Source organism: Loxodonta africana, chromosome 11 (assembly GCF_030014295.1).
Source record: "Loxodonta africana isolate mLoxAfr1 chromosome 11, mLoxAfr1.hap2, whole genome shotgun sequence".
Classification (NCBI taxonomy): domain Eukaryota; kingdom Metazoa; phylum Chordata; class Mammalia; order Proboscidea; family Elephantidae; genus Loxodonta; species Loxodonta africana.
In genome coordinates this window covers 54419975-54439376 of record NC_087352.1, presented here as the reverse complement: position 1 = coordinate 54439376, position 19402 = coordinate 54419975, and the positions used below count along the sequence as shown (strand labels likewise).

At 36.4% G+C, this 19402-nt stretch overlaps 1 protein-coding gene across 1 annotated transcript in view; it reads left to right on the top strand.

Annotated features, from left to right (window-relative positions):
• Nucleotides 1–19402, top strand: part of LOC100667292 (netrin receptor DCC) — a 706905-nt gene that overhangs the window by 172404 nt on the left and 515099 nt on the right. The window contains exons 3-4 of the mRNA XM_023543783.2: nucleotides 8710–8860; nucleotides 11269–11405. Of these exons, the coding sequence (XP_023399551.2) occupies nucleotides 8710–8860; nucleotides 11269–11405 (288 nt within the window). The remainder of the gene's footprint in view (nucleotides 1–8709; nucleotides 8861–11268; nucleotides 11406–19402) is intronic.

Sequence of the window (19402 nt, the reverse complement as noted above, 5' to 3'; positions counted from 1 at the left end):
GTAGATAAGTACTACTTTAGGTGAAGGGAAGGACAATACTCAATACACGGAATGTCAGCTCAACTGGACTGGACCAAAAGCTAAGAAGTTTCTGGGATAAACTGAATGCTTCGTAGGTCAGCGGAGCAAGGGCGGGGGTTTGGGGACTATGGCTTAAGGGGACTTCTAAGTCAATTGGCAAAATAATTCTATTATGAAAACATTCTGCATCCCACTTTGAAGTGTGGCCTCCGGGATCTTAAATGCTAACAAGCAGCCATCTAAGATGCATCGATTGGTCTAAACCCACCTGCATCAAAGGAGAATGAAGAACACCAAGGTTACATGATAGCTATGAGCCCAAGGGATAGAAAGGGCCACATGAACCAGAGACTTACATCATCCTGAGACCAGAAGAACTAGATGGTGCCCGGCTACAACAGATGACTGCCCCGACAGGGAGCATAACAGAGAACCCCTGAGGGAGCTGGAGAACAGTGGGATGCAGACCCCACATTCTCATAAAAAGACCAGACTTAATGGTCTGACTGAGACTAAAAGAATCCCGGTGGTCATGTTCCCCAAACCTTCTGCTGGCCCAGGACAGGAACCATTCCCAAAGACAACTCATCAGACATGGAAGGGACTGGACAATGGGTTAGAGAGAGATGCTGATGAAGAGTGAGCTACTTGTTTCAGGTGGACACTTGAGACTGTGTTGGCATCTCCTGTCTGGAGGGGAGATGGGAGGGTAGAGAGGGTTAGAAACTGGCAAAATCGTCACGAAAGGAGAGACTGGAAGGAGGGAGCAGGTTGACTCATTAGGGGGAAAGTAAGTGGGAATATGGAGTAAGGTATAAAAGCTTATATGTGAGAGACTGACTTGATTTGTAAACTTTCACTTAAAGCACAATAAAAATTATTTAAAAAAAAGAAAATAGATATCCATTTTTTGTTACATGGTTTTATTTTCTGAATTAAGAAATTATAGTAGTGTGCATTGAATTGTTGCCTCTTACAGAGGCAAATTTTTATTTCACATAAGTCTCACGTTCTGATTATTAGTGGACATTTGCAGCTGTTTCTTCTCATTCTGATTCATGCCACATCAGCAAATGAAGTCCTGAAAGCTTGACTCCATCCATGTCATTAAGGTTGACTCTATTTTGAGGAGACAGCTCTTCCCCAGTTGTATTTTGCGTGCCTTCCAACCTGCGGGCTTATTTTCCAGCACTGTATCAGACAATGTTCCACTGCTATTCATAAGTTTTCCACTGGCCAATTTTTTTAAGAAGTAGACCTCCAGGTCCTTCTTCTTAGTCTTAGCCTAGAAGCTCCTCTGAAACCTCTCCACCAAGGGTGACCCTAGTGGTGTTTGAAATAGTGGTAGCAAAGCTTCCAGTATCACAGCAACACTCAAGCCACCACAGTACTACAAACTGACAGACATGGTAGCCTGAGACCTACGAGGTTGGTATTGGCTATTTTGAATCTGACAATCATATGGTTTACTATGCCAGAAATGACGAAGAGGAATGGCATCACGTTCATTCTCAAAAAGAACATTTCAAGATATATACCGAAGCACAACTCTGTCCGTGATAGGATAACATCAATATGCCTACAAGGAAGACCGGTTAATATGACTATTATTCAAATTTACACACCAACCATTAAGGCCAAAGATGAAGAAATTGAAGATTTTTACCAGTCTGTACAGTCTGAAATTGATGAAACATGCAATCAAGATTCATTCATAATTACTGGTGATTGGAATGTGAAAGTTGGAAACAGAGTAGGATCAATAGTTGGAAAGCATGGCTTTGGTGACAGAAGCGATACTGGTGATTGCATAATAGAATTTTGCAAGACCAACGACTTCATTGCAAATATTTTTTTCAACAACATATACAATGACTATACCCATGTACCTCACCAGATGGAAAACACAGGAATAAAACTGACTAACTTCATTTGTGGAAAGAGACAGTGGAGAAGCTCAATATCATCAGAACAAGGCCAGGAGCCGACTGTAGAACAGGCCATCAATTACTCATGTGTAAATTCAAATGGAAGCTGAAGATAGTTAAAGTAAGTCCACAAGAGCCAAAATACAACCTTGAATATATCCCACTTGAATTTAGAGACCATCTCAGGAATAGATTTGACACATTGAACAGTAATGACCGAAGACCAGATGAGTGTGGAATAACATCAAGGATATCACACTCTAAGAAAGCAAGAAGTCGTTAAAAAGACAGGAAAGAAAAAAAAGACCAAAATAGATGTCAGAAGACATCCTCTACTCTTGAAAGTAGAGTAGCTAAAAAAATTGGAAGAAATGGTGAAGGAAAAGAGCTGAACAAATGATTTCAAAGGGCACCTCAAGAAGGCAAAGTATCTTCAGACATGGGTTGGACTGGACAATGGGTTACAAAGGGGTGCTGGTGAGGAGTGAGCTTCTTGGATCAGGTGTACACTTGAGACTATGTTGGCATCTCCTGCCTGGAGGGGAGATGAGAGGGTAGAGGGGGTTAGAAGCTGGCGAAATGGACACGAAAAGAGAGTGGAGGGAGAAAGGGGGCTGTCTTATTAGGGGGAGAGTAATTGGGAGTATGTAGCAAGGTGTATATTTTTTTTTTTAGCAAGGTGTATATAAGTTTTTGTGTGAGAGACTGACTTGATTTGTAAACTTTCACTTAAAGCACAATAAAAATTATTAAAAAAAAAAAAAGAAGCCAAAGTAAAATATTGTAATGATGTGTACAAAGACCTGGAGTTAGAAAATCAAAAGGGAAAAACATGCTTGGTATTTCTCAGGGTGAAAGAACAGAAGAAAAAATTCAAGCCTTAAGTAAGTCTCAATATTGAAGGATTCTACAAGGAAAATATTAAATGATACAGGAAGCATCAAAAGAGGATTGACGGGATACACAGTCATTGTACCAAAAAGAATTGGCCAATGTTCAGCCATTTCAGGAGGTAGCATATGATCAAGATCCATGGGGGAAAAATCATTTAAATATCAAAACAAATTTGTGTAGCAATAGTAATATGAGACAAAATTCAATATAAAGCAAAGCAGAAATAAAAAAAAGATGGCATATGATGATAAAAAAGGAACCAACTGCCAAGAAAATATTCTGTAAAAATGTTAGCATGATTATTTATTATAAATTGCAAATAAAAGAAGAATACACAATTAATTGTTGGCTACTTGAGACCAGGGTGCTTAGCATGATACCTTATGTACAGGCAGATGGCCGAGTTTACACTGCAATGAAAGAACCTTGGCATTGGCTTGTTGAAGATTTCAGCTTGATTTGTTTAAACACAATGAGCAACTGAGTTTGAACTATGTCAAATTAAGAATTTCTGAAATAAAATTGCATTAAACTATATTGTAACATCATAGACTTAAACTATTTTAGAAAATCCTAGTTGAAACTTAAAATTAAAATCCCAAGTAAAACCTATCTTGTGCTTCATTTATAATCAATGGCATTAATGAAATGATAACCATCCTCCACCTCTTTTTCCTCAGTATTACTTTGGAAACCCTGGTGTCGTAGTGGTTAAGTGCTATGGCTGCTAACCAAAAGGTTGGGAGTTCAAGTCCACCAGACGCTTCTTGGAAACTCTATGGGGCAGTTCTTCTCTGTCCTATAGGGTTGCTATGAGTCAGAATCGACTTGACAGCAGTGGGTTTGGTTTTGGTCTTTTGGTTCCTTTGATTAACCACTAAATTCGGCCTTTGTAATTTATGATTCTATGAAACTTTTGCCAAAATGTACCTTCCATAAAATCCCGTTTGGTACAAAATTTAGAGTAACTGAAGAAAAAGAAAGAACCAGTGGCTGAAGAAAGAGGTCCAAGCTGCACTGAAAGCATTGGTGAAAAACAAGATTCCAGGAATTGACGGAATACCAAATGAGCTGTTTCAATGAACTGATGCAGTGCTGGAGGTGCTCACTGGCCTATGCCAAGAAATTTGGAGGACAGCTACCTTGCCAACTGCCTGGAAGAGATCCATATTTGTGCTCAGTCCAAAGAAAAGTGATTCAACAGAATGGAGAAATTATTAAACAATATCATTAATATCACACACAAGTAAAATTTTGTTGAAAATCATTCAAAAGTGGATGCAGCAGTGCATCAGCAGGGAACTGCCAAAAATTCAAGCCAGATACAGGAGAGGACCTAGAACAAGGAATATCATTGCTGATGTCAGACGGATCCTGGCTGAAAGCAGAGGGTACCAGAAAGATATTTACCTGTGTTTTATTGATTATGCATAGGCATTCAACTATGTGGATCATAACAAAGGATGGATAACATTGCAAAGAATGGGAATCTCAGAACACCTAATTGTGCTCATGGGGAACCTGTACATAGACCAAGAGGGAGTCATTCAAACAAAACAAGGGAATGCTTCGTGGTTTAAAGTCAGGAAAGGTGTGCTTCAGGGTTGTATACTTTCACCATACTTAGTTAATCTGTATGCTGAGGAAATAATCTGAGAATCCGGACTATGCGAAGAAGAAAGTGGCATTATAATTGGAGGAAGACTCATTAACAACCTGTGATAAGCAGGTGACACAACCTTGCTTTCTGAAAGTGAAGAAGACTTGAAGCACTTACTGATGAAGATTAAAGACCACAGCCTTCAGTATGGATTGCACCTCAACATAAAGAAGACAAAAATCCTCACAACTGGACCAATGAGCAACATCATGATAAACAGAGAAAAGGTTGAAGTTGTCAAGAACTTCATTTTACTTGGATCCACAATCAACACGCATGGAAGCAGTAGTCAAGAAATCAAACAACATATTGCATTGGAGAATTCTGCTGCAAAAGGCCTCTTTAAAGTATTTGAAATCAAAGGTTCCACTTTGAGGACTAAGGTGCTCCTGGCCCAAGCCAGGGTATTTTCAGTCACCTCATATACATGCAAAATTTGGACAATGAATACAGAAGACTGAAGAAGAATTGATGGCTTTGAATTACGGTGTTGGCAAAGAATACTGAATATACCATGGACTGCCAGATGAATGAACAAATCTGTCTTGGAAGAAGTACAGCTAAAATGCTTCTTGGAAGCAAGGATGGGGAGATTTTGTCTCAAGTACTTTGGGCATATAATCAAGAGGGACCAGTCCCTGGAGAAGGACATCATTTTCAATAAAGTAGAAGGCCCGCGAAAAAGAGGAAGATCCTCAAAGAAATGGATCGACACAGTGGCTACGATAATAGGCTCAAGCATAACAATGACTGTGTGGATGGCATAGGACCTGGCAGTGTTTTGTTCTGTTGTTCATAGGGTCGTATGAGTCAGAACTGACTCAACGGCACCTAACAAGAACAACATAGGTCTCAGGTATATTTTCTTTTAGCTAGAAAAAGAGATTAATTAGATTTTATGATATTTTCCATGGATAGTGTTCTAAATGGATACAGGGCTGAAATCATCCTGATTAGGGGCAGGTGGTTAGAGTAAACTTCGATTGGATTCAAAACTAAACAACCCATTGCAGTCGAGTCAATTCTGACTCATAGAGACCCTACAGGACAGAGTAGTACTGCCCTATAGGGTTTCCAGGGCTATAATCTTTCCAGAAGCAGACTGCCACATCTTTCTGTTGTGAATCAGGTGGTGGGTTCAAATCTCGGACCTTTTGGTTAACCACTTCACTGTCAGGGCTCCATTTGTATGACCCAAACTAAAAACCCAAACCAAGTGGCTTTGAGTCCATTACAACTTATAGTAATCCTGTGGGGTTTCCAGGAAACCCTGGTGGTGTAGTGGTTAAGTGCTATGGCTGCTAACCAGAGGGTAGGCAGTTCAAATATGCCAGACCCTTCTTGGAAACTCTATGGGGCAATTTTACTCTGTCCTATAGGGTCGCTATGAGTCGGAATTGACTCGATGGCATTGGGTTTGGTTTTTGTCTTTTTTTTTAATGGGGTTTCCAAGGCTGTAAATCTTTAGGAAAGCAGAATGCCACATTTTTCTCCCATGTATCAGCTGGTGGATTCCAACCACCAACCTTTTGGTTAGCCGCCACCCTCTTTAACCACTGCATCACCAGGGCTCCTTTTTTGGGTAGATAGGCCTCCATTATAAAGATAGCTGTTTGTAAAGACACACTTTGGGAACTTGTCCGTTTCAGGAAATCTAATTTTAAGCAATATTATCCTTCCAGCCATCTTAGTTTGATTTGAAATGTCACTTTCAAGAAGGGAAATGAAACATACCCTCAGCGTTTGTTGAAAGTTTTGAGTCATTTTTTTCTTCAATATTAGTTTAATAAGGATTAACGCATTTGGAAAATCCTTTCAATATTTTCATTGTGAAAGGTATTTATTTTTGTTGCTGTAACAACTAGAAGCAGATGTGGGAAGGCTGAGAAAGTATGAGTCTGTCTTTCTTCACATAAAGAGTATTTTAGACGACAGTTGCTATCCCAACTATTAAGTTGAGAACTGGTGTTCCTTGTTAAGCTGTGATCAGCATGTGTAGAGTCAGGTCAGGCCAAGGAAGATTAACAGCAAAGTTAAAATGTGTCCCAGATGCTCTCTCCCATATCACTTCCTTTCTGATCACCAGTGGCCCACACCATGACTCAGTGTGACCTCACCTCTCTTGACAGTTCTCCATTCACCTCAGTCTGAGTCTTTAAAAACTTCCTTGCCTCAAGATTTTGCTATGGGTTTTCAAAATGACAGCTTTTAGGCTAATTCTATCTAAAGCATTAGATTGAAAACATCTTGAAATAAACTTTCCTAAAGGACATGGATTTTAATGGAGACTGGGAAATATAACAGTCGATGATATGGATTGATTCAACAGCTACAACAATGAACTCAAAGATCGTAAAAACGGCGCAGGGCTGGCAATATTCTGGTTTGTTATATATAAGGTTTCATAAGGTTACCATGAGTCAGAGCTGACTTAATGGCACCTAACAACAATCTTAACTAAATATACATTGAACGTTGGAAGTTTGGTTACTAGGTTAGATCAGTGGATATAGCCACGGGAGGGAAGATTTTCTTCAAGTCCACCTAACAGTAAGGCAGGTATTGGTGTGTCTCTGGGCATTATAAATGAAAACCAAAAACCAAGCCCGTTGCCGAGGAGTTGATTTTGACTCCTAGCACCCCTACAGGACACGGTAGAAACTGCTCCATAGGACTTCCAAGGCCATAATCTTTACAGAAGCAGATTGTCCCATCTTTCTCCCTTGGAGGGCTGGTGAGTTCAAACTGCTGGACTTTTGGTTAGCAGACTCGCTGCTTAACCACTGCACCACCAGGACTCCTGCATTATGAATGAGACTGATATACTGCGTTGTTAAGCAAATAACGCACACCTTCTATGTTTGCCAACCACACCTTTCCCTCAAAAGGTATTTTTGTAAGCACACTATGCTAATTTTTTTTTTTTTTTTACATCAAACAACAACAACACAACATACTAAAAAAAAAAAAATGATGGAGTGGTGCTTATTAAAATATTTCCCGGAGGAGGGCACATTTGGCAAACCAACTTAGAAGGTGTGTGTTATTTTTGTAAAAATACGATAGAGGAAGAGAAGCTTTTTAGCTTCAGGGAGCTTTCCTGACACTGTTGAATCCTATGCTTATGATTTTGTTGGATTTTTGTTTACTAATGATTTTGTATCAATTGATGACCAATTTTAAAATTCTTCATCTATTACCTATATTTAATGGACACTTTTTCAGTGAAATGATAGTAAAAATGAATAATACTGTATACATAGAAGTAGTGAATCCACCATTTGAAGTAGAAGAATGAAAAAACACTTCATTTATCCAAAGTCTCAGCTCTACAAACTCACTCTAAGAATTGTAGTTAAGAATTAAAAATAAACAAAAGGCTTAGACTTATAAAAATGAGCAAACATACAAACTTTATTATGCAATTATAACTTCCTTTTTGGAAAAAAGCAGATATTTTCTCAGTACCTGTATATTCTATCCCTCAGTACCTGTATGTTATTGAACACAATTCTCACCTGTTTATTTCATTTCTCAAGATACTGAAACAATGAACAAAGCAGCAGAAAGTGGAATATAGACAGTAGTGACAGGCAAACTGAAAATATCAAAAAGTTTCAGCTAATAACAAGGGAAGCACAGAATACAAATCCCCCAAACTTAGAAATCTGGAAAAGTTTAAGGAAAAATTCTGTGCACAGCAATCCCTTAAATTTCTTAATATATTAAAGCTTATTTTAATAATTACTGTTTTTAGCTCCTTGATTAATTAAAAAAGTGTTTAATTACATTTAGTGTAATCCCTTTAGAAATGCTAACTAGAGCAGACATTTTTGAAAAAATGACATCAGAATTATTAACACAGACAATCATAATGCTTATTGGTAGAAATGTTGCTGATTTTGAAAAGTTGCTGAAAACAAGGCCATGTTTTCCAAGTAAGCAAGACTTGTCACCTCAAGCTATGCCCTTTGGTCTTATGCCATGATTTTGTCCACAGTTAAGAATATTTTAATTCTAGAAACTGAGGATAGAAAAACTTTTGGAAGTTTATTTCTTACCTTTTATTTGCATTTCTCCACTTTTCTTACCATTCTCTCCATCACTGTGTTCCTAGGAGAAAAAAAAAAAAAATGATTCAAGCTACATTAGTTACCTTTGCAATGTTTTTCATAAAAGGGATGATCTTGTGTTCTCTTTTCATAGACCCAGGACTGCATAGGCAGCTGTATTTTCTGCAACGACCATCAAATGTAGTAGCCATTGAAGGAAAAGATGCTGTCTTGGAGTGCTGTGTTTCTGGCTATCCTCCCCCGAGTTTTACCTGGTTACGAGGAGAGGAAGTCATCCAACTCAGGTATTATCAGTTTAGGGCTTTTGTGGGGTGTATGCTACTGTTTATATTTCTCTAATTTGATGTGAGTAACCAGAAAGAGTAGGATATTTTCTTATAATAACTGGATATTTTTTGACATTATAGTGTAGGAAAGACATTTAGCAACTGGGATAAGTTGAAAAAACAGAGTCAAAATACATGCGTTCAATTCTGGAAGGAAATTTAGAAAGCAGGGGTTGTGATTGAGATAATTCTGTCCAGAGAGCCTTCAACAAAGATACTTTGGAGGATTTCATCCCAATAACATGATATAGAGAGCAAAATAGGTTTTAAAGATACCAAGATTCCTTAGTCCAGATTTGTACCAAGTCATTAGAGGCTCTGTATTTTTCTAGCTCCAATTATATTTCTCACCATCCTAGCTACTGTAAATATTTAAGATAAAGTGGAAAAGTGGAAGACAACTTGGTTGGCTTTGATTCAAAGGAGGCAGTTAACAATTAGGCACAGATAGAAAGTAGACACTTAATAGAATGAACTACCTAGTTTGAAACATTTTGATAAAATGGGTCTTCCCTTAAGAAATTAATTTCATTGATTTTGGTCACTGAAATACACCTTCTTAACACATTTATTTTCTATGATGCAGTCGGTTCACAGGTCATAAATTAATCCTTGAATTTCATCTACCTTAAGTAATTTTTTATAAAACCATATATAATATGGTATCACAATTCTTCTGACAACATTCAAGGATTCAAGATATCTGGGTACAACTTCAGATGTCAAGATATGGTCTCTGGACGTAGCCAAGTATTCATATCCAGTTTCAATCTGAAATGAGGCAGATTACCCAATAAGCAAGGAAGCACGGGTTTACTTGTGTGTACTTACTAATCTGTACTGAAAATTTTCACTATAGATAAACACAAGTAAACTCATGTTTACCTTGCCCTCTGGGTAATCCATCTCTGTCAGGGATTGTAAATTTGAAAAGGGGCTTTGATTCCGTAGGAAGGTGCTATAGGGTTGGGAGAGAGATAGATGCCAGCCATACCTAGAAGCAGAAACTTTGATGTGAAAAAATGTGAAATTGTTCACTTCAGATGACCTGGTAAACAAGGTAAACACCGTCCTTACCTTGTCTATTGGATATCTTGTCCCTGATGATGACCATTAAATCGGGATTTAATACCACAGGGCATTGACTTCCACTGTAGGCAACCATTTCTCTTGAACTTGAGGTCCTGAAATACAAAATGAGAGAATTACACTAGATTATCTATAAATTCCCTTTTGGGATTTCTTCCAAGTTTAACCTATTTTATTTCTTTGGCCACTGCATGTAGCCTTCCAATGGAAAAGCTTTCTGTCTTAGTTCTCTAGTGCTGGTATAACAGAAATACCACAAATGGATGCTTTAACAAAGAGACATTTATTCTCTCACAGTTCAGGAGGCTAGAAGTCTGAATTTAGGGTGCCAGCTCTAGGAGAAGGCTTTCTGTCTCTGTTGGCTCTTGGGGAAGGTTCTTGCCATCAATCTTCCCCTGGTGAAGGAACTTCTCAGTACAGACAACCCAGGATGAAAGGATACCTTATTTTCCTGGCTCTTGTTTCTTGGTGGTATGAGGTCCCCCTGTCTATCTGCTCACTTCTGTCTTTTATATCTCAAAAGAGATTGACTTAAAATGCAACCTAACCTTGTAGATTGAGTCCTGCTTCATTAACATAACTGCCTTTAATCCCGCCTTATTAACGTCATAGAAGTAGGATTTACAACACATAGGAAAATCACGTTAGATGACAAAATGGTGGACAATCACACAATACTGGGAATCATAGACTAACCAAGTTGACACATGTTTTGGGGGTATACAATTCAATCCACAACACTTACCCTGAGTAAATTTCTCATCAGTAAATCTGATGATATTGTTGTTGTTAGTTGGCATTGAGTTGGTTGCCACTCATAGTGACTGTATGCGCAACAGAAGGAAACACTGCCTGGTCCTGTGCCATGCTCGCAATCATTGTTATGCTTGAGCCCATTGTTGCAGCCACTGTGTCAATCCATTGCATTGATGATCTTCCTTTTTTTTGCTGACCCTCTGCTTTACCAATCATGATGTCCTTCTCCAGGAACTGATCCCATCTGATAACATGTCCAAAGTATGAGATGAAGTCTCACCATCCTTGCTTCTAAGAGGCATTCTGGCTGTACTTCTTCCAAGATGGATTTGTTCATTGTTTTGGCAGCCCATGGTATCTGATGATACCAAACCCTTATGGTTTAGAGTTTCCTTCCAATTTAATCATCCAATCGATAAGCTTAATATTCTATTGTGTATTTACATAAACCACTGAGTACTTGGCTTAGTATACACATATACTACCCTACTCTTTAATTTTATGTGCTTTATATCTTACAGGTCCAAAAAGTATTCCTTACTGGGTGGAAGCAACTTGCTTATCTCCAATGTGACAGATGATGACAGTGGGACTTATACCTGTGTTGTCACATATAAAAATGAGAATATTAGTGCCTCTGCAGAGCTCACGGTCTTGGGTAAGTTAATGACTCAAGTTGGGTTTACTTTGTACCCACTTTAAGTGTTTACCTCCAAATCATTCACTATGTTTATTAGTATAAAATTGCCATAGCCCAGTACTCCACATGTGTCCTTTCCCTTCTTTAATTAATTGCACAGGGGTTCAATGTAGTATTGGAATACTAGCACATTGAACTAAAGTCCAGATATATCACTCTTTAGTGTGATTATTCTAGTGATACAACTGAAGCCTACCAAAAATGATTACGTGAGAGATGTGTTGAATCACAAATGAGAGGTTTCAAAATATCATACCCAGGAAAAAGAAATATGAAAAAAAAAAAAAAATGAAAGAAACTGTATGAAAAAGCATGCCCTTGAATAGAAAAGGCAGATGTTATTTGAGACGGCAGGATCTCCAACATTAAATTCGAGGGCACTGGTAAGATTGTTTTCTTAAAATGGAAATACCATAGGCATTATGTTAGAAATCAAATACATCTAAGGAAAGCATTCATAGCAAAAATCTAAAATAATTTAAGGACATAGATGGTTTCATATTTTCAGAAAGCCAGTCATCATATATGACTTCAAATTGTATATATATATATATACACACACATGTATATATATATATATTTATATATACGTGTGTGTGTGTATATATATATATATATATATGTGTGTATATAGTAGGTACTCAAACAACCACACATTTTATCAACTATTCCGTATTTCTTCTAGCTGGTTTTATTCGAACCATGTAGTCTGGAGAAAGTACCTTAACATTTGAATTTCAATTCCTTTTCCCTGTCTCAACAAAAAATTGGTCATCAGTATTTAGATTTTTTTCTCTAGAATAAATTATTTTCCTTTTAAAGAGTCCAGGAAAAATCATAGGCTGTTTAAAAGTTATTCAGTAGAAATGAGAAGGTATGGTACACTATGTCTGCTAACCTATATCATAATATTATTGTGCTATTCAGTTTGCTTTTTGGCTTTAAAGTTTATTCAAAAAACATTTCATCTGCAGACAGGGTAATAACGTATATGATGGGTTAGGCAATGGACTTGTTTGTTCCTTGATCAAACCATAAATATTAAACTAAGAATAGCAGAAGACTTTAATCTTTGATTTTAGGGGTAGCACTATTCTAACCAAGATATCAGCTGTCTTGACAATGCCAACTTAATTTAGTCATACTTTATATAGAGTTTTTTTTTTTCTTTTTTCTTTCCGGTGAAACTAAGAAAATAGAATTTTCATATCTGCAATGTCAAAGTATGGTAACACAGAATCACTATCACAGAAATTTTCTTATGATGTATATTACTAATCAAAAGGTAAATGTGGTTATGGAATAAACCAGAATTTATATTAATCACAGGTAAACATTTCCTTACAAATACACAAGGTCAAATTTTATATCAAATTAATGAGCAACATTTTGACGTTTAATGCCTCATTGACATCTTTGCCAAATGTGTGTAAATGCTAATTTCTGAGGATTAGTTAAGTAAATTAGCTGAGATAGATATGCATGAGCATACATATATACATGCATACTGATATTCTTTTTCTGTGTGAATTGTTTAAATTATCAGAAATAATTATACAGTATTTGATGCATGTAAAACTATCTCAAAAAGCCTAAGGAAAACGTTAATAATTTCCCCCACTGCAGGCCTTGCATTTCTATCCCTCTGAGGTAATAATTTTAGTAGTTCGGTTTATTTTATTCCATAGTTTCCGCATGTCTCACTGAGGCATATATGCCTGTAAATAGTTTCATACTTATTTGACAGTGGCTTTCTTCATGCTTGGTAATAAGTCTCCTTTACAACATTTCTGTTAAATCCTGAGTGATATTTTTTTAATGTGTTAACCACGTAAGAAATAAGTCAATATGATAATATTGACATATACCGACATAAAGCAATATAGTTTAATTAATATGTTATATAATTTGAATTATGTATGTATGTATATATAAAACATTTAACATTTACTAAATACAAACAGTCTGTGACATATATTCCTCACAATATCCTCGGTGGAAGGTGTATAGATGGAGGCCATTAAATAGCAGTGTTCCTGCCTAGACTACGTCTGTACCAATTGAGATATCATAAAAAGAGTAAGGTGTAGGATAACCCAGATATCACCTTTATTAAACATAAAGCTGTCACTGACAGCGTAGTTCATATATGCATGAGAGAGATATATCCATCTGGTCACTGACAGCGGAAACCTCAGCAAAACTTCCCTCCTATGTGGGGTTGTCCCCACTACCTGGTGGCTGATGGCAACTGAGAGCATGTGCTGTCTCTGGTCAGATGTGTCCTAAGGGAGAAAGGTAGGTGAAAAGGGCTCCTTTAAACTTCCAATCTGGTTAAGTCATTTGTGTCATTTAACCTCCATCCCCCAACAAGAAAGAACTAGTATTGGGGAGGGGTTAGTAAGAATTCTTACACTGGTGGAGGAAACATCAGTATTGAGGAAGATGCATTCACTATCTCCATCACCAACATTTCAAAAACCAAAACCAAACGTGTTGCTGTTGAGTCAATTTCTGACTCATAATGAGACTATAGGACAGAGTAGACCTGCCCCGTTGGGTTTCCAAGAAGCAACTGGTAGATTCGAACTGCTGACCTTTTGGTTAGCCACTGAGTTCTTAAGTACTATGCCACCTACTATTTCCTCATTTTACAAGTGAAGGCATTTAGGCACAGAGGTATAATTAACTGTTCCAGGTCATGCAGCTAATAAAGGGAGGATCCAGGATTCAAATTCTGACAGTTTGATTAAAGAGTCTAGGCCTATGCTACTTGCCTAATCCATGCACCTCTGGCTTATCTTCTTTTTCTGGAAAGGCTATAAAATGAGGCAGGTTTGTGTGATACAGATGAGATGATTCTGAAATTTCAGTTTCGTTAATAATTGGATATGTTGTCACTTGCATCAAACAAAATATGAGAAAATGCTGAAACAATCCTGAGATGGCAAAGGGAAAAGTAGGTAAGAGAAAAAGGAAGAAAGGAATAGCATTGTTTTTTTGAGAATGAAGTTAAAACAATTGGTCATATTTATAATCTATGGGCAAAAAGGCAGATGAACGTGCACTTGATATTGCATATTGCATATTCTTTAACTGTAGTTTATTTTTTTTCAAAGTCATGTACCATTTGAATAATCAATAAAACAAACAGGAAGGCATGAATGTTAACATGAGAAAATTCAGAAAAATATTGAGGAAAAACTACAACTCACATGTAACACAATGACCTGAACTTTGCAGAAACACACACACATGCACACACACACATTAATTTTCTTCTTATAAATCAGGTATATGTTGTATTATAACTTTTCTTTTTTTATTTAAAAATGAATTATGTCATCTTCTGTGTGTGTTCTTCAGTTGCTTAGTGTTGAGCATCATGATGTTTCCAAGTTTTACTAAAAAACAAAATAAAATAGTGAGCTGAATATATTTGCATATCTTTGTCATTTATTTGCTCATATTCCAAGGAAAAGTATCCCAAAAGTGTTTATAAGACTCCACCAGCAGTGCAAGAATTTGCCCCTCACCGAGAATGTATTTCTTCCTCCTCAATATTCACCTATCTAGTAATTATATAAAACGGAATCTCCTTGTTCTAATTTCATCCCTAATAAATCTAGATTTTTAAATAATTTTATTAAACATTTGTATTTTAAACTTCATAAATCATCTTTCATATTTGACTTTTTTACTTTTATTGAAATAGTCATCTTCATTTCATTAATTTGCAGAAACTATAGGAAGAATTGTAACTATGCTGTCTATGTTATGTGGTTTTTTAAATTTTTTTATTTTGTGTATATAGTACCAATTTTTTTTTACCTTATTGTTTCTGGCTTTGTTGCCATTAGGCTTTAGACTTTGTTGCCATTAGACTTGCTGAGCTCTGTTTTTAAAAATCTGGTTATAGATTACATAATGAGTGTATAAATTAGAAGCATTATTACTTTAAAAAAATAGAGCTGTGAGTATATCTTGGGTTGTGGTGTTTTTGTTTTTTTAAGAAGTCTTCCTACTAATTTACATTTTAAAGATCTCCCACAGAACTTGTATGATTTACAACTATTGTAGATGGCATGATTTAACTGAGTGGGTGGTTAGAATATTTTTAACTGTTGTACCCAGGCTCTAGTATTGAAAGTTGAAGTAATAAAATTTTAGATATAGTCTTTGACTCTGATATAAAGTTAAGCTCATCCTGCAGGGCCGAGTGTGTTTATGTAGAAAATAGAATTCATTGCTTTTTTTTTTTTAAAAAGGAAAAAGAACCTCTTTATCAGTAAATTCAAATTCACTTGTAGTCATTTTTTATTATTTTAAGCATATTTAAAGTATTCATAAAATACAATCTTGTAAGAAATCTAAGCTTTAACCAATAAAATCCCTAACCTTGGACAAGCCCTGTGCACTGTCCATACAGACTCAGAAGGCGATGGGTGAAACGTTTACTTGGCTCTTCAGTACAACCCATTAGATGTAACATCAGTGAGAAAATTAAAATATCTACGAACTTTCCAGAAAGGATTCTAGAATTTTTTCTAAAGCAGTCTGCCCTGATATAAACACTATACTATCAAAAATTGATTTATATGTGTAGATTTTCTCAATTTTTTTGCCTTATCAAAATTCTCAAAAAAGACTGGCTAGGACTAGAGCTGGCACAAGCTGGCTTTGAAGGGTACAAATACATCTGCTAGGTCAGCCCTTTGCACAAAATTGAAAATGTGAAAACAAATCTGAGAGTTTTCTATCTTCCCCACCTGGGAGTGGCAAATATCCTAGACATGGTACATATGTTTAGACTTCTCCTACCAACTATAGAACTATGAGAAGGAGAAACCCTTTGAGGCAGGGTTTGTCCCTGTCCTGCATGAGTCTTCTCCTTAATGATCAGCTGGTGGATTCCAACCACTGACCTTTTGGTTAGCAGCCACCCTCTTAATTATTTTAATTGTCTAGGAATATGTAAAGTGGGGCTTTCTCCATAGATCTGAGTGTGTCCACCTTACACAGAAATGTTCCTCAGGTCTGATGGCAGTGGATTCTGATAGGATTATATATATATATACATATATATATATATGTATGGAAACCATGGTGGTGTAGTGGTTAAGTGCTACGACTGCTAAACGAAAGGTCAGCAGTTCGAATCTACCAGGCGATCCTTGGAAACTCTGTGGGGCAGTTCTATTCTGTCCTGTAGGGTTGCTATGAGTCAGAATCGACTCAACAGCAACGGGATTTAAAAATATATATATATATGTATATACATGCATGTATAATATATACACATAAGCTCTACTTCTAAGAAAATTTCTCTGCAAAACCCCTCCCCATATTCTTTCAAATGCATATGATTTTTTCAACTCTTAAATAATGTACTGATTGTGCGAATAGTTAAGATAATATGTCAAGCTATTCAGGAAGGTTTAGAAAAATCAACTTAAAAGTGAATTAAGAGGATAGATTAAGTTATATGAGGGAAGTTAAAAACCTTGTTAAAAACTATCTTTTTGTAATGTAGTGGAATGGAAAAGTCACATTAATAGCTCACTTCCTGCTGCAAGTTCTTTTGAATAATAAAAACGATGGCCGGATATATAATGCACTAACAAATTACACTTTCTAGTTGCAGATATACAAATAAACCACATTAGTAGTAAGCCAGCTAACAACTGTTGAGTGTCTCGTGTACCAGTCATTGTACCAAAGAGCTTTGGACAGAGAGAGAAAAAGACAAGCTTCAAAGACGAGAAGTAGGCAGTTAATAAAAAGCCAGAGAACTTCTGGGAATGAGGGAGGCTAGGGGCCTTGAATAAAGAGTTGAAAGAAGACACAGAATGGGACTCTGGCTATGGGGGACCAGGGGAGAGCATTCTGAGCAGACAGACGTGAATGGCCAAAGGTTTGAAGACAGAGAGGAATGGAGAAGGGGAAGATATTTGATGCGACTGAAGAATGTGGGCACAAAAGAAGGACTTTGAGGCTAGAATGGAATGTCAGTATTGTCTTATGTGTTTTGGTAATGTGGTTAAATATGTTCTTAAGGGCAATAGGATGACAAGGAATGATTACTTCTTTATTTAGTCATTCATTCATTAACAAGTAGAGATTTTTTTGACTTATGGCTTACTAACTGTTTAACCTTCACCAGCTATGTAACCCTCTAATCCTCAATTCCTTCATTTGTAGAAGAATGCTAATTAATTCCTCATTGGATGTGGTGACTACTTGAGTGTTAGAATTGGGAGAGAATTCCAGAATACCACGTGCAAGACACAGCTTTGGGTGCTCTGGGAAATAAACAAATATATTTCCCTGCCCTTGTCTGAAGCCTAGAGCTGAGCTGCAGAGATTAAACAAAACAAAACGGAAATGCCGTAAATATGAAAAGATCCCATGCACTCTCTCTATATCTAAGTTTTCCTCATCTGTAAAATATAGCAACAATTGGCCCTTACACAGCTCTCATGCATCCTGGGGGAATCAATATAATGATATCCTATTGATATACAGATATTTATTTTGGAGTTATCTCTAGAAATAAGAGGAAAAATCAAGAGAGCATCCAAATTTGTGAAGAATTTCATTTTTTTTTTTTACTTTCCTCTATGCCTCGACAGCCTGCTGCCCAAGTTTTCTTCCTAGCTAGATTGTGAGGTATTTACAAACCAAAGCCATGTCTTATTCATCTAGGTCACTCAAACCCCTGGCTCTTCTCTGGCTCTTCTGAGTCTTAGACATAAAAAATACAACTGAATGTGCATAAAAAAAAGCACCTAAGTTTTCTAACTTTCTTTCAAAATATTTTATAAGCTCCCCAATGAAAGTAATTTTTTTCCATAGACCAAGAATATGAGATACCCTATTAAAAAAAAATTCTTTAAAGTTTAAAGGAGTTATAAAGGAGAAGTATCTGATCAACATTGCTTTTATATTGTTAAGACTAACAATCTTAAATTTCCAGGAGTATATAAAAAAAAATGTTCCTTTTACAAAAGCAATAGATCAAAAATAATTTCTGTTCTCATAAGGGATTATTTGTAGGCTCTGGAATACTTAGAAATTTTATGTTCCTTGGTCTTATTTTCTCTTCAGTATCATCATCATCATCATCTCTTTATTAAGTAATTACCAAGGATAAGGTACTATTTATATTTTAAATCCTATAATTATAAACAATATGCTCCAATTTCAATAGTGAAAATATCATGAACTATAAAGAAACTGTGTTTTTTCTTTTCTAAATTAATTCTAAGATTTGATCTATAAATTCAATTTATTGTACAAGTATGTAAATGTTTACACACCATCAACCCTCGGACATATCTTGTAATAGAAGTAAACATAATAATTGAATATTAATATGGCTTTGTAGCCTTTTATTTTTTCTTTACATTTGCTTTTGTTTTGTACTTTTGAAACTGAAGCACGTGTGATATTAGTTGCTATTTCCTGAGCACGTACAATTGGCCATGCAGGGAACTGACCCATCCATTTGTTGGAAGAGTAAGTGGCACCCTCCCCCAAAACACACTAAAGTGTTCAATCACCCCCCTTAAAAGCTTGCTGATGAGCTTACTGATGGAGCCTCCATGTTGGGTTTTAGTCCTAGGCTCTTAGCCATAAATGGGGAATAAGAGTTATCATAAAATATATTAATTAAGCTAATATTTATCCTTCCATTACAATGTGTAATTCTTCGTTTGAATGCAGCTCTCCTAAATTTTCAACATCAGTGTTGCTGCCTAAGTTGTAGTCCTTAAATTTCATATGTATCTGTAATTGGCCTTTATTAGCAGGGACCCCCTCACCCAAGCACATTTAACGATCAGAGTTATAAAAGCAGTACCTGAGGTAAGTCTATATTGATTATCCTTTACAATGTAATTACCAAAAGGATCATATTGAAATTAATTAAGAGTTTTCTCCTTGTAGGAATATGA